At 36.6% G+C, this 12,015-nt stretch overlaps 1 protein-coding gene across 5 annotated transcripts in view; it reads right to left on the bottom strand.

The window, feature by feature from the left end:
* The window catches only part of gramd1a (GRAM domain containing 1A), a 32,007-nt gene continuing 19,992 nt past the window's right edge, over window positions 1-12,015 (bottom strand). For all 5 annotated transcript variants that reach the window (XM_082148873.1, XM_082148877.1, XM_082148874.1 and 2 more), the window contains 10 exons: window positions 10,522-10,684; window positions 10,244-10,387; window positions 8,713-8,834; window positions 6,896-7,038; window positions 6,682-6,785; window positions 6,374-6,604; window positions 5,404-5,485; window positions 3,326-3,433; window positions 3,128-3,248; window positions 1-1,943 (listed from right to left, as the gene is read on the bottom strand). In XM_082148873.1, coding sequence (XP_082004999.1) covers window positions 1,848-1,943; window positions 3,128-3,248; window positions 3,326-3,433; window positions 5,404-5,485; window positions 6,374-6,604; window positions 6,682-6,785; window positions 6,896-7,038; window positions 8,713-8,834; window positions 10,244-10,387; window positions 10,522-10,684 — 1,314 coding nt within the window. In that variant the 3' untranslated portion in view covers window positions 1-1,847. The remainder of the gene's footprint in view (window positions 1,944-3,127; window positions 3,249-3,325; window positions 3,434-5,403; window positions 5,486-6,373; window positions 6,605-6,681; window positions 6,786-6,895; window positions 7,039-8,712; window positions 8,835-10,243; window positions 10,388-10,521; window positions 10,685-12,015) is intronic.

Genomic DNA, 12,015 nt, shown 5'->3' with positions numbered 1-12,015 from the left:
TTGTCACTTTTTTTGGCATTTTATTATGCATTTCTGACTGTCACAAGCCATCTTTACAATCGTGTCTATACAATACATCCCACCTTCGCTCTCTCCCTCCCTGACCCGAATAAATAGCACATGCTTTCATCACTCAGAAAGGGCTTTGCACAGCAGCGCCCGCAGACATACAGACACTCTGATAACACACTCAGAGGAGGGAGAGATCACTGAGGCTGAAGGGCAGGACAAAAAAATCATCAGTAACAGACCGTCCAAATGAAATAATCAAACATAAAACAGAGAGAGAGAGAGAGAGAGAGAGAGAGAGAAAAAAAAAAAAAAAAAAAAAAAATCAACTCATAGGTGAATCTCACCAAGCCTGTCAAGAATTTCAAATTAAAATCAATAGAAAAAATAAATATTTTGCATTGTGACAATATTTTCATAATGTCAAATTACCTAAGATTATTAATATATTTATATATTATTGTTATTTATACCACTTGGCAGTATTTGTTTTACTGCTTGCTTTTAAATAATGCTTATTTTAATTTAGAAAAATAATTCATAAAAAAAAAATTAACAAAATGTATTTTCATTTCACAGTAATTGAGGGGTGCTTAATTGTCAGGAAATTGTAACAAAGCAAATATACGTCTAATATATATATACTTCTTTTTTTCTTTTGATTTTGAGGTGAAACACATGGACATGTTCTATGTGAGATTCGCCCACAGTGTTGAGTGAAATGTACATCACATACTCCCTCCTGACCTTGAGTTCTGCTTGGTCCTAAACGTCCAGTCCCAGGAACGACTGAAGTCCTCCAATCTGTGTGTGTGTGTGTGTGTTCAGCTGCTCGAGCTAACAGTAACTCTGAACACTTCAAGTTTGATTCCAGTGAAACTCTACAAGTTTCCCGACACCTCGACTACATGAAACAGCTCCTCTCACCCCTAAGTTATAAATACACAGGGATTTAAAACAAAAATAATAACTGAAACATTAGGGAGAAAGAAGCAATGGTTAAAATTGTAACAGTGTGTAAAAACAATCGTCACTTTGATACTCTTATCTTAACAGCTGCACATTTTACTTGTACATTAACTTCTAATTGTCATTACGATTTTTCCACGTGATTATTGCTAAAATGGAAATTCATATTCATACCACTCGTTCCACCCATTTCTACACTGGTCCTCGTTTGAGCAGAAACACAATGATGTTAGACTGTAATTCAAGTCTATTAAATAAATACTGTAATGGTCTGACACACTTTCAACAAGTTGCAGCAACAGCTCTGAAATCATCCAAACAATGACAAAACAGAAGAGAAGATGAAATTTCTTTTCCATGAAAACACAAAAATACGTTTGTCGTGAAAAGACAAGTTGAGAGGTCCCTCGGAGCAGACTGGAGGTTGATTTCAAACCTCCTAAAAAAGAGAAAGACACTTCCCTCTTTGAAATCTCAAATGCATCTCTTAAAAAAAAAAAAAAAAAAAAAAAAAAAAAAAGGTCCAAGATGAGCTTGTTTTCTACAAGCTCACATTGAGCTTCCTCAGACACTCAGTACGGACCAAAACGGCTCAAGATGCAGCACAGCTGAAAGTCACAGATGCTCCCGTACGTGCGTGTTATTGCTTCGGTCCCAGAGTTCATGGTGTTCAGAATCAGATTGATAGAGGATTTGAGTTAGTTTATAGTCTTGTAGCTGCTTGCTGGGGCACTTGGGTAACCTAAAAGCTACCCATATAAATCCCAACGTTGATGTCACTGAGTAGAGCACCGTCTCCTGTCCATGATTTATGTCACAGGGCCCAGAGTCAGTAAACGGTTGTGTGAAGGGGTTATACCGTATGCTCTTCACTGATCCGTCAGTGTGTCTGGTGCTGGATCGGACTCCTGCTGCACCTCTGGTGTGATCATTCCTCCGTGGAGCTTCTCCAGAGACTGTTTCATCTGCATTAGAGAGGGAGAACCATTTGAAATCAAAATCAACCCTTTTTACTTTCATAATAAAGGCCCCTACATTATTTATCATAAAGAAAACCTAATATCATAAGCCTAAACTGGTTTGTTGTCCCAGCCTGTGTAACCTAGGCTGTGCGTGTAAACCTCACTGCCTTGGCCTCAAGAGGCCCGCTAGCAGCCGATGCTAGAGACTGCAGTCTTGAGTCTCCTTGTTATCACGCCAGAGACCCCGGTTCAAATCCCACTCGGAGCGGGTCGAACAGGACCGGTTACACCTGGTCATGCAGGTCTGCTTTTTTTTTTTTAAGTGGTTTTGGGCACTTCAGAGAGACATGGCAGCTTAGACTGGTTTAATAAAAAAATTCAGCAGGAACTAAAGTTTGTTTTTATAACCTTTCATTAAAATGTATCTTTCTCCAGCTTTTTTCACACTAAAGAACAGAACATTCACAAGTATAAAGACAATAAGCTAAATATTCTAAGAGGATTATACATGAGATTCTGAAATGTGTTTCCATTGTAGTGTTTGCGCACGTCTTCTTATCGGATACATTTTTTTTTTATCTGCCTCATTTGAGAGCATGTTTTTTGAGTGCATTTTGGCATTTCCATCCAGTTTTTTACGTGATATCCCAAAATGCGCATAAAAATAAATGGATGGAAGCTATTGTCATTACAGTTTTCGAAGGGAACCATTTCTGGAATTTCTGGAAAAATAGCAGCTTTGTCATTACAGTTTTCCTTTACAGAAACTACGAGTGGAAATTTTAATATATATATATATATATATATATATATCATATTTAATTAAATTAAATTCCATAAGTTTCAATACCTGAATGTTCTGAGTTTACACTTTCAATTACTAATGAAGTTAGATTTTTTTTCTTTTTTTTCCTCCTCATAATTTGGACCTAATAAAATATTTTTGAGTTTGACATTATTAGAATTTAATTTTTTTTTATATATATATATATATATATTTATTCATTTCCATGTTTTTTCCCAGGTCTGGAAATCACAAATAGAAAGTGGGCCCCGGACCCGTGGTTGAGAATCACTGGTATAGATGCAAGACAAAATCTCGGAAAAAAGTAATATAAATGTTCACACTCTGATGTTATTAATACTAATTTCTTTTTTTCAGTTTAAAGTTTAGCTCAGGAACACACCTGATCCAGAAGTGTGACAGAAGACTGTAAAATCTGCTGCCATTTGTTCAACTGGTTCTGGTGGAACTGCCTCTGGAGCTGCAGTACCTGCGCCCACTCTCCTGCTGTCTGGGGCAGAGGGCTGCGGACAGAGACATTCCCGAATCAGCATGCCAAGAAGCACTATGTGTGTAAGCCACTCGGATAGTTTTAATATACCTGTCAGTTAAAGAGTATGAGTGCCAGGTCTCGAGCGTATGTGCAGCCCGCTCGAGCGCCCAGAGTTTGTAGAACAGCATCATGTTCAGAGCCACCAGAACCACCAGACTGGAGGAAGACAGAAGAAGATTTAAATATAGTCGTCTGCACTCATTGTGTGTCTACAAAATATGTGTTTTCCTTGAAGCACAAAGACAGGCTCTACCTGACACAGATCCTATGCGCAGGAGGAAGCGAGACGAGAAAGACAAGAACAGCAAAGAGAGATATTAGTATGCAAAAGAAGGGAGGAACAGAAATGGAAAGAGACAGAGAGAGAGAGAGAGAGAGAGAGAGAGAGAGAGAGAGAGAGAGAGACACTCCTTAGGTGATGTTGGTGTTATTATAAACGGGGTGTAATATTACTATGCATGGAAAAGTGTGTTAATAGGGATAGTTTACTCAAACATTATTTCTAATACCATATACTCATCCTTCATGTCACATTGATTTTTTTTCTTTAGTGGAACGCAAAAGGAAAAGTTTAGCAGCATGTCCAGGCTGCTCTTTTTATACAATGAAAGTGGATGGGGACTGGAGCAGTTAAGCACTAAAAATGACCATTAAAAGTTGTCTACATGACTTGTATGCCATGTTCAAAGCAATGTTGTTTTCGTCAACGATGACGAAATGATTTTGTTGACGCACCTTTTTTTTATGATGATAACGCGACGATGACTAGCTAAAAATGGCTCTAAGGTGACTAAAACATGACGAGACGTTTTCGAGTTTTCGTTGACGAGACGAGACGGAACGAAAATGATAATAAGTCTGACGTTCATAATGCATGTCATTTCTGCCTATTTTGCGTGAAATCTGTCTGTTTTGAGCTAAAAAAAAAAGTATCAGCAATGCTGCCGCTTCCTATCCTTGTTTTGGGTACGCCCACCACCCGGCTGCCGCCATGCCGCGCACCAGATTCAACACAACAACAACACACCTGCGGCTGCGGCTAGTCACTCGCCACACATCTTCGATATGAGGCGCCGGACTGGACAAAAGCGAAACGAACTGCGCGAGCGAGCGACAGTGCGCGAGAGAAACCGAGTGTGTCTGCGCACGAGAGAGACCGAGTGTGTCCGAGCATTAGTTTAGTAGGCTAATTGGTACAAAGTAATATATAATTATTATATAACTTAGATTATAACAAATTATAACATAAATTATTATTTAACTAATTATATAATAAAGCCACAATTGCCAAAGTAAGAATGGTTTTATTCCTGGCTTTTTTGGAGTAAAACAGTGATTCCACTGTTACCACTTTATCTGTGTGTAATGTTGTAGTAGCTCAAATTGAATCGAGTTACAACACTCGAATTGCATCACTTGCTACAACCTGTCAAACCTAAGCCCATTTCCAATATTTTTTAACCTAAATTAATTTGTTAAAGACTACTTTTTTTTTTTTTTTTACTAAAATTGACTAAAACTTGACTAAAACCTTTTTGTGTTTTCGTCGACTAAAACTTGACTAAAACTATCAAGTTTATAAGTGACTAAAATGTGACTAAAACTAAAAGGGCTGCCAAAAACAACACTGGTTCAAAGTTTTCCCAAAGCCATATGATAGCTTTCTGTGAAAAATATACTAATTTAAGTTAATATTTACTGAATAATGAGCTTTAAAGCCCCAGTCCGATTGAAATGTATGGAAAAATGCAGCGAAAAAATTCTGCTAAATATGTCTTTTGGTGTTACACAGATGAAAAAGTGTTTCAAATGACATGAGAATGAGTAAAAGATGAGAGATCTTTCATTGTCCTAAAAATAAACATCACCAAAACGTGCTGTCCACCGTGTTAGTTAATATGGTACATTCAAATCTTCAGAAATCAGAGCCGAGCTTAAAGTCCTCATGACCAGAAAAGACGCCGCCACTGCAGTGATGACAACCTGTCAGCCTCAATGAGCTCAGATTGAATTTTGTTCATCTAAAGGGAGTTTGATTTCATCAGCAGCTCACATTAACGCTGACATTACACAAATGCACACAGAGGCAATGATCTTTACAGAATGCCAAAGCTAAAAACACTCACATGAAGCTCACAATGAGCAGAATGGTGGAGATGCTGCTGTTGTTGCCTCGCCACCTCTCGCCTAATTTCACATATTGAGCACCTGGAGAACAGCAGAAGAACTCATTAAGCAGGCATGTGATCAGCTACAACAAAGAAGGAAAACCTGAATTCTTAATTAATATTATTCAAATTATTATTTATATTTTATTAAATGATACAATTATATAATCAGAGCTGTTATTTTAGAGGAACATATTTATTTATAATATTAAGTTTCTATTTCTTTTTTTATTCGATTATTTTATTTCAGATTTACACAATTCATGTGGTTCATTCAGGTTGGAAAATACGGAAAACTCACCGGTTTATTCCAGTAAAAAAAAACATAAATAGATATGTTAATCTTATACTGTTCTAAAATATTTCAATATTATTATTCAAAATATTAGTTTTATTCCATTAAATTACAATTACATCATTAATAAACAAATCAATACAGACATATTGCTAGCAATATCAATAGTGATTAACTTTATTTAATAATAATAATAATAACAACAATGAATAAATTGTTTTAAAGAGCAACAGTAAAATGAACATTAATATGCTGTCTTCATTAAAAAATAACTTTAATTATGAATTATTAAAATATTAGTTTTATTTCATTACATTTAAAAAAAAATCAACAAAGATAGTATTGCACTATAAAAAGTAGTATTTAATAATAATAATATTATAATAATTTATTTTACATAACATTATGGCTGTCTTAATTTTTTCGTACTTTCAATCATTAAACCAGAGAGCTGTTATTTTGATGGATTATATTTTTTCTCAGTCATACTTCTGAGGTTGGAAACTATGGAAATCAGCATAAAATATAGAAAAATTACAGTAAATCCAGTAAAAGCAATTCCACATTCCACCACTAGATGTCAATGTGTTTCACATGGAAATTCAGCTCATGCTCCTCCGTCGACTGACTCACCAGCTTCTCTCCTTTCGCGATCATCTCCAATTCCTCGGTCGCCCCGCTCCCCGCCTCCTCCTCCCGCTCCCTCCCTTTCTCTCTCCCGTTCTCCCGCTCGTCTCGGACAGTTGCGTTTGCGTCTGCGCAGGCCGGGGGGCGTCTTGGCGGAGTCCGCGGAAGGCACTTCCCCGGAGCTCACCACGGAAACCTCCGACTGCAACAGCGTCTCCAACTTACACACCTCTGTCTCTGACAATGAATGCAGGGGATAATGTTTAGCACCAATGCCGCATTAAAGGTTTACACTGAGATGAGAACCTGCTTACCCATGTGTCTGTAATACTCTTCAATGCCGCTCCAAGTGTTCTTCTCTATCAGAGCTTTCACAAGACTCCACGGTTGCTTCCTGTAGCAGATATTAGACGAGACCCTGCAAACACACACACACACACACACACACACACACACAATGGGTCCCCTCAGCGGTGTTTGCATTTGAAGCATAACAATACGTGCATTACAATGGCCAGGAAGTTCTACCTGAGGCGGCTCTTTTGCTTGCTGACAGAGGTGAGGCAGTATCTGTGTACAGTGTAGAAGTAGTCCTGGTAGGGGATGCCTGAGGTTATGACCTCTGAGTCCACCACATGACACTCCCCCCGGGAGCTGCTCTTGTGGAGAGTCTGCGCAACATGACAAAATACACCAAACTGACATCACCATCTGCTTAAACCCATCATTAAAGGAAAGGTTCTGTTGTCCCTCAATTTGTAAAAACAAAAACTGTGTTTACATGAATGCACTTTCAAAGGAAGTCTTTAACATTTGGGAATATTAAAAAGCAGCAATATGAAGCTTGTTTTGTTTCTCTTAAGCATTTATGTTTATGTGTGCATGAGCTGAAAAAGTGGATAAATCGTTTTAGTGGTGGGTTTACGGTTCTAGGTGGATGAACTTCTAGTAATAAGTAAACCATGTGAATAGGGCACAACATTAACTAATATTAACTAGGGCTGAACAATTCATTGAAATAAAACCACAACCGAGATATGGCTTAGAGGGATTATCAAATCACAAATGCTGTGATGTAAATAACAAAAAAAAAAGGGGGCTTTTTCTGGGATTTTCCACCAAAATAAAAAACGTGATGGTTTAATGTTTGAAAATGAAGAAATTAAGACAGGCACAAATATTAGTATTTTTAAATACAAATACATAGTTTTTTACAGTGAAATAGTGTTATTACAATAGTAAATTGTTATTATTATTTTTATCATCATTATTTATAGTAATTTTGATATGTAATACATTTTTTTTAACTAATTCTGCAGAACCACAAACATGCACAGCAAACCTGTGTTTCTTTTTCTGGTATCTTTGCGCATATCATGAGAGTTACCAGATTTATCAGGTTTACATGGTCATGACAAGATTTGAATATGAAATATAACTGCACAAGTTTAGTAAGCAATTTTAGACTGATGTTAACATACTAACCCCCGGTTTCACAGACAAGGCTTAAGCCTATAGTCCCAGAATAAAATGCATGTTTGAGCTGTTTGAACTGAAAGTAACTTGCCCTGTCATATCTTAAAACATGTCAGTGTCATTGTTTTGTCTCAAGAGGACTTTTTTTTAAGGCATATTAATAAAAGTTTAACCTAAATGCCCTAATTGAACTAAGGCCTAATCCTGGCTTAATTTAAGCCCTTTCTGTAAAACCAGACCATAATAATGTTTAAATATTGCAGAGATAAGTGTGTATTTTAATACTTATTTTAGTGCAATGCCTTAGTGCGTAGACTTCCATTGTAACTGTATCTCTATAAAGAAATTGTTTTTGTCAAAAGTCAGAAATATTTTTGTGATGTCAGTAGAGCTTGTATTTAACCTGCAAAAATGTTGTTAATTATAGTCTAGGATATAAAATAATAATAGTCTGTTACATCAAATTTCAGGGTCAAAACTTTACTTTAATTGTATGCATTTTTGTCGCTTTGTTCTTTCAAATGTAAAGGAATGTAAAGAAAGTGTTCACCTAAAAATGAAAATTACGTCATCATTTACTCACCCTCACATAGTTTCAAACCTGCATGACTTTCTTTCAATAGTGGAACACAAAATAACATTGTTCATACAATGGAGTCCAAAACCATATTGGACCCATTGTACAAAAAGTCTAAATAGCTTCTTTTTTGTTTGGCAAAAACAAATACATACAAGGTTTGAAGCAACATGTGGGTGAGTAAATGATGACAGGCTTAAAATTTTTGGGGGGAACTGCCCCTTTAATAAAAACAAGGGAGACTGAAGAACAGCTGAGATAAAAACAAAGAAAGAGAGCTGTGTGGACCCACCTGTGTTTCCACCACAGGAGCGGTTTTTGGGCCCAACGGGTTGTTGATGGCGATGGTGTAACTCAGAACTCTACTGCTGTTCCCACTGCTGCTGTCCTGCTGCCACTCGTGCACAGAGAGATCTGAACCAATCACACGAGAGAGAGAGAGAGAGAGAGAGAGAGAGAGAGAGAGAGAGAGAAGAAAAAGAACAGTTAGAGAAGAGGAAGGAAGACTGATGTGTGATTACAGTCAGAGCACTTGCAGGGGCACAAAGAAGGGGGCAATTATCCATGCAGACAACATAGACAAAGAGCTCAGCATGAGAGAAAAACAATTCTCACACTGTAGTGCGGAGGCTATCATCTCTTAATCTATCATGAATATTTTTGACATTATTTGCTGTACAATGTAGATTAAGTTACCAAGAGAGAAAAAAATAATGAGACCATGGTACTTTATGCTATAGAATATAGTGAAACCAAATAGTGAGTTCTCATTATCCGCTCCAAAGGCCCCTATAGGACAAACAGCATGAAAAGAGAAAAAGGGAGGGGGGAAATGAGGATGCGTGGGATCTGAAAACTGCAGGAAAAGGCAATTACAAATCGGCCATGCATAGAATAGTTATCAACACAGTCAAAGATAAAATGCTAGCAGGAGCTCCAATCCACTAGAGGCAGAATTTCAATAAGTAAAGTATGCTAAAGGGCAACTGAGTACTACAGTAGGGTTCTGGAAGAAAAGAAAAAAATGGCATTCACAATCTTCACAATTCGAAATCAATAGAATCCTGCAGGTATGAAGTCAGAACCCGGAAGTCTAATTCACCCGATGATTCCTTTGAGATTTTCCTATGGGGTTTAATAATGGGGTTTTTGATAGCAATCATATATAATATATAATGACTGTGGAAGGCATAGGACCATAAAATGTTCGCCCAATCATTGCATTTGGTCTGAATGCTATGAAGAGTTAGACAGATGTCAGTCACCTCCTTTTACAGTTCCTCCTGAACCAAAACAATGAACTTATGCTGCTTTCACGCCATAACTACTGTATTTTGGAAGAGCCTCTCTATTGGTAGCCTCTCCGAAAAACTACCTACCCTACCTTTAATTGCTGAACTTCCGATGAGAGACCCACCAATCAGAGAAGGTGATGTAACCATAATAATAGGAACGTCGGTAAATATAGAATAGCTAATCCAGCTAGATACCCTTTAATGTTGGAATAATATGGGATGTAAAAACATAAAAGATAGCAGAAATGTTTTCTGTTCATGAAACATATTAAAAAGACACAAATCAAACTAACTGTATTATATAATTCAAAATATTTTAATATAATTAATATCATTCATATATACATTTTTAATATTTATTTAAAATACCTTATAATTTAGATTAATAGTTAATTTTTTCCCTAGTCTTTTTACCACATTTTTGTATTTTAAATTAAATATAGTACTGTAGTGATTCAATTTGGAAAATGAAAGTATATAGAAGTCGCAAGAATGGAAAACTCGGCTACAAAAAAAGAATAAACTGACCAGTGAAGTGACGCTGTGAGAAGAGGTGCTGTATGAAGTGAGTGTCCGAGAACAGAAGGTCGTAGAGCTTGTCCACGCTCATGCGAACAACCGTGTTGATATGCAGTCGGCCGTTGAGGTCTGGACAGAAAGACTCCACCTCACCTGTGGAGAGTCAAAGTGATCAAATGAACCAGTCTAACTTTCAAGGACATATCTACTTAACACATATGCATCTGCTCTGTACAGAGAATGGTTTAAAATCTTTTTGTTAATCTGAGGTCAATTCTCTCACTCACTCTCTTCTTGAGTATCAGAGGAATTGCTGGGGTCAGTTGGGAGATCCTCATCATTGGTCATATCCAATGAGGAGAGGTTTCCCAGGCTGTGTGGGACAGTGAGAGGGGACTGAAGTGACTGATTGGCTGATTCTGATTGGCTGTCCCCACCTTCTTCCAAGATCTATAAAAAGAGGAGAGAGGAAGAGAATAAACAAACACTATCTATCTACACACATGTATATATATATATAGATATATAGATATACATATATATATATATATATATATATATATATATATATATATGTGTGTGTGTGTATACATATATATAATTTATTTACACTTTGATACATTGTATCATTAGTCATTTGATCTATCCATATCAATGTATTGTTAAACCCCTACTAAATAGAATTTTTTTTTAAAAACGAAAACTTAAACAAAAATGTACATTAAAAATATGAAATATTAATAAATACTATAATAGTGTATAAATAATACTAAAATAACAAGTCATAGAAGTATAGGCAATACTTCACAATAAAACATCTACATGACGTTGTTCAAAAACTGTAAAAACCTGAATTAAATTATCATGGGTGTAAATATTTTTTTCTGATAATGATTCAGTTCTATTATGATTATACATTTCTATGACTTTTCATTAATTTGTGATTTTTGTGAATTTGTGAACAAACAGATTTACTAATGAATCCTTAAGCACGTTTACATGCACACGAATATGCTGATAACTACCAAAAATCAGTTTATTGAAATAACCGGATTTACCGGTTTACATGTCAAATCAACAACCTGGCACGACACATTAAAGAGCCGCAAAATGGTTTTTATTGTTACAATTTCTTTTTTTTAAAAAGACACAATTTGAAAGTTGAGACTTTGCTTCATTTCAAAAAAGTAACCTGGTCTGTCCTGTCTGTCAGCGTGTTGTCAGTGTCCTCTCTGCTCCGCAATGTATTTTTCACTTCGCAATGTATTTTTCACTCCGTGAGAACATGGTGGGGCATGAGAGCGACGTGGCTTGTCAGACATAGCAAAAGTAACTATAGGGGGCGGGTCAATTAAACCGCATTTACAAGACTGCATTAAAAAAACAGGTTATTTCCTGGTGGTGATGTCAAAACATAAGCATTCATGTATTTAACTCAGAGTATTCTATATTTATGTGAGTTGTTATGTTAAATAAAGCATTAAAACGCCAGCGTATTTCAAAATATCAGCAGGAAACTTGCAGATACTCGCTCGCCTCTCATATTGGAAGTTTCTCGAATTGTACCACTTGTCCTTTGGCTGCACTAGATGAGAACGCATTTTTTACATTTCTTGAGTCAAGAAAAAGTTGATATATTTCTTTTCCCCTACTGCGAAACACTTGCTGTGGCAGGATGCCCTTAAGGCTGTGTAAGGACGCTTTCCTGTGACATATCACACATGCACACTTAAGTAAGCCGACAGAACGAACTGGTTAAGCTGTTTAAATGCCGGGGCGAA

Source organism: Leuciscus leuciscus (genome assembly GCF_965113295.1).
Source record: "Leuciscus leuciscus genome assembly, chromosome: 20".
NCBI lineage: Eukaryota > Metazoa > Chordata > Actinopteri > Cypriniformes > Leuciscidae > Leuciscus > Leuciscus leuciscus.
This window is presented reverse-complemented; position numbering and strand designations above follow the sequence as displayed.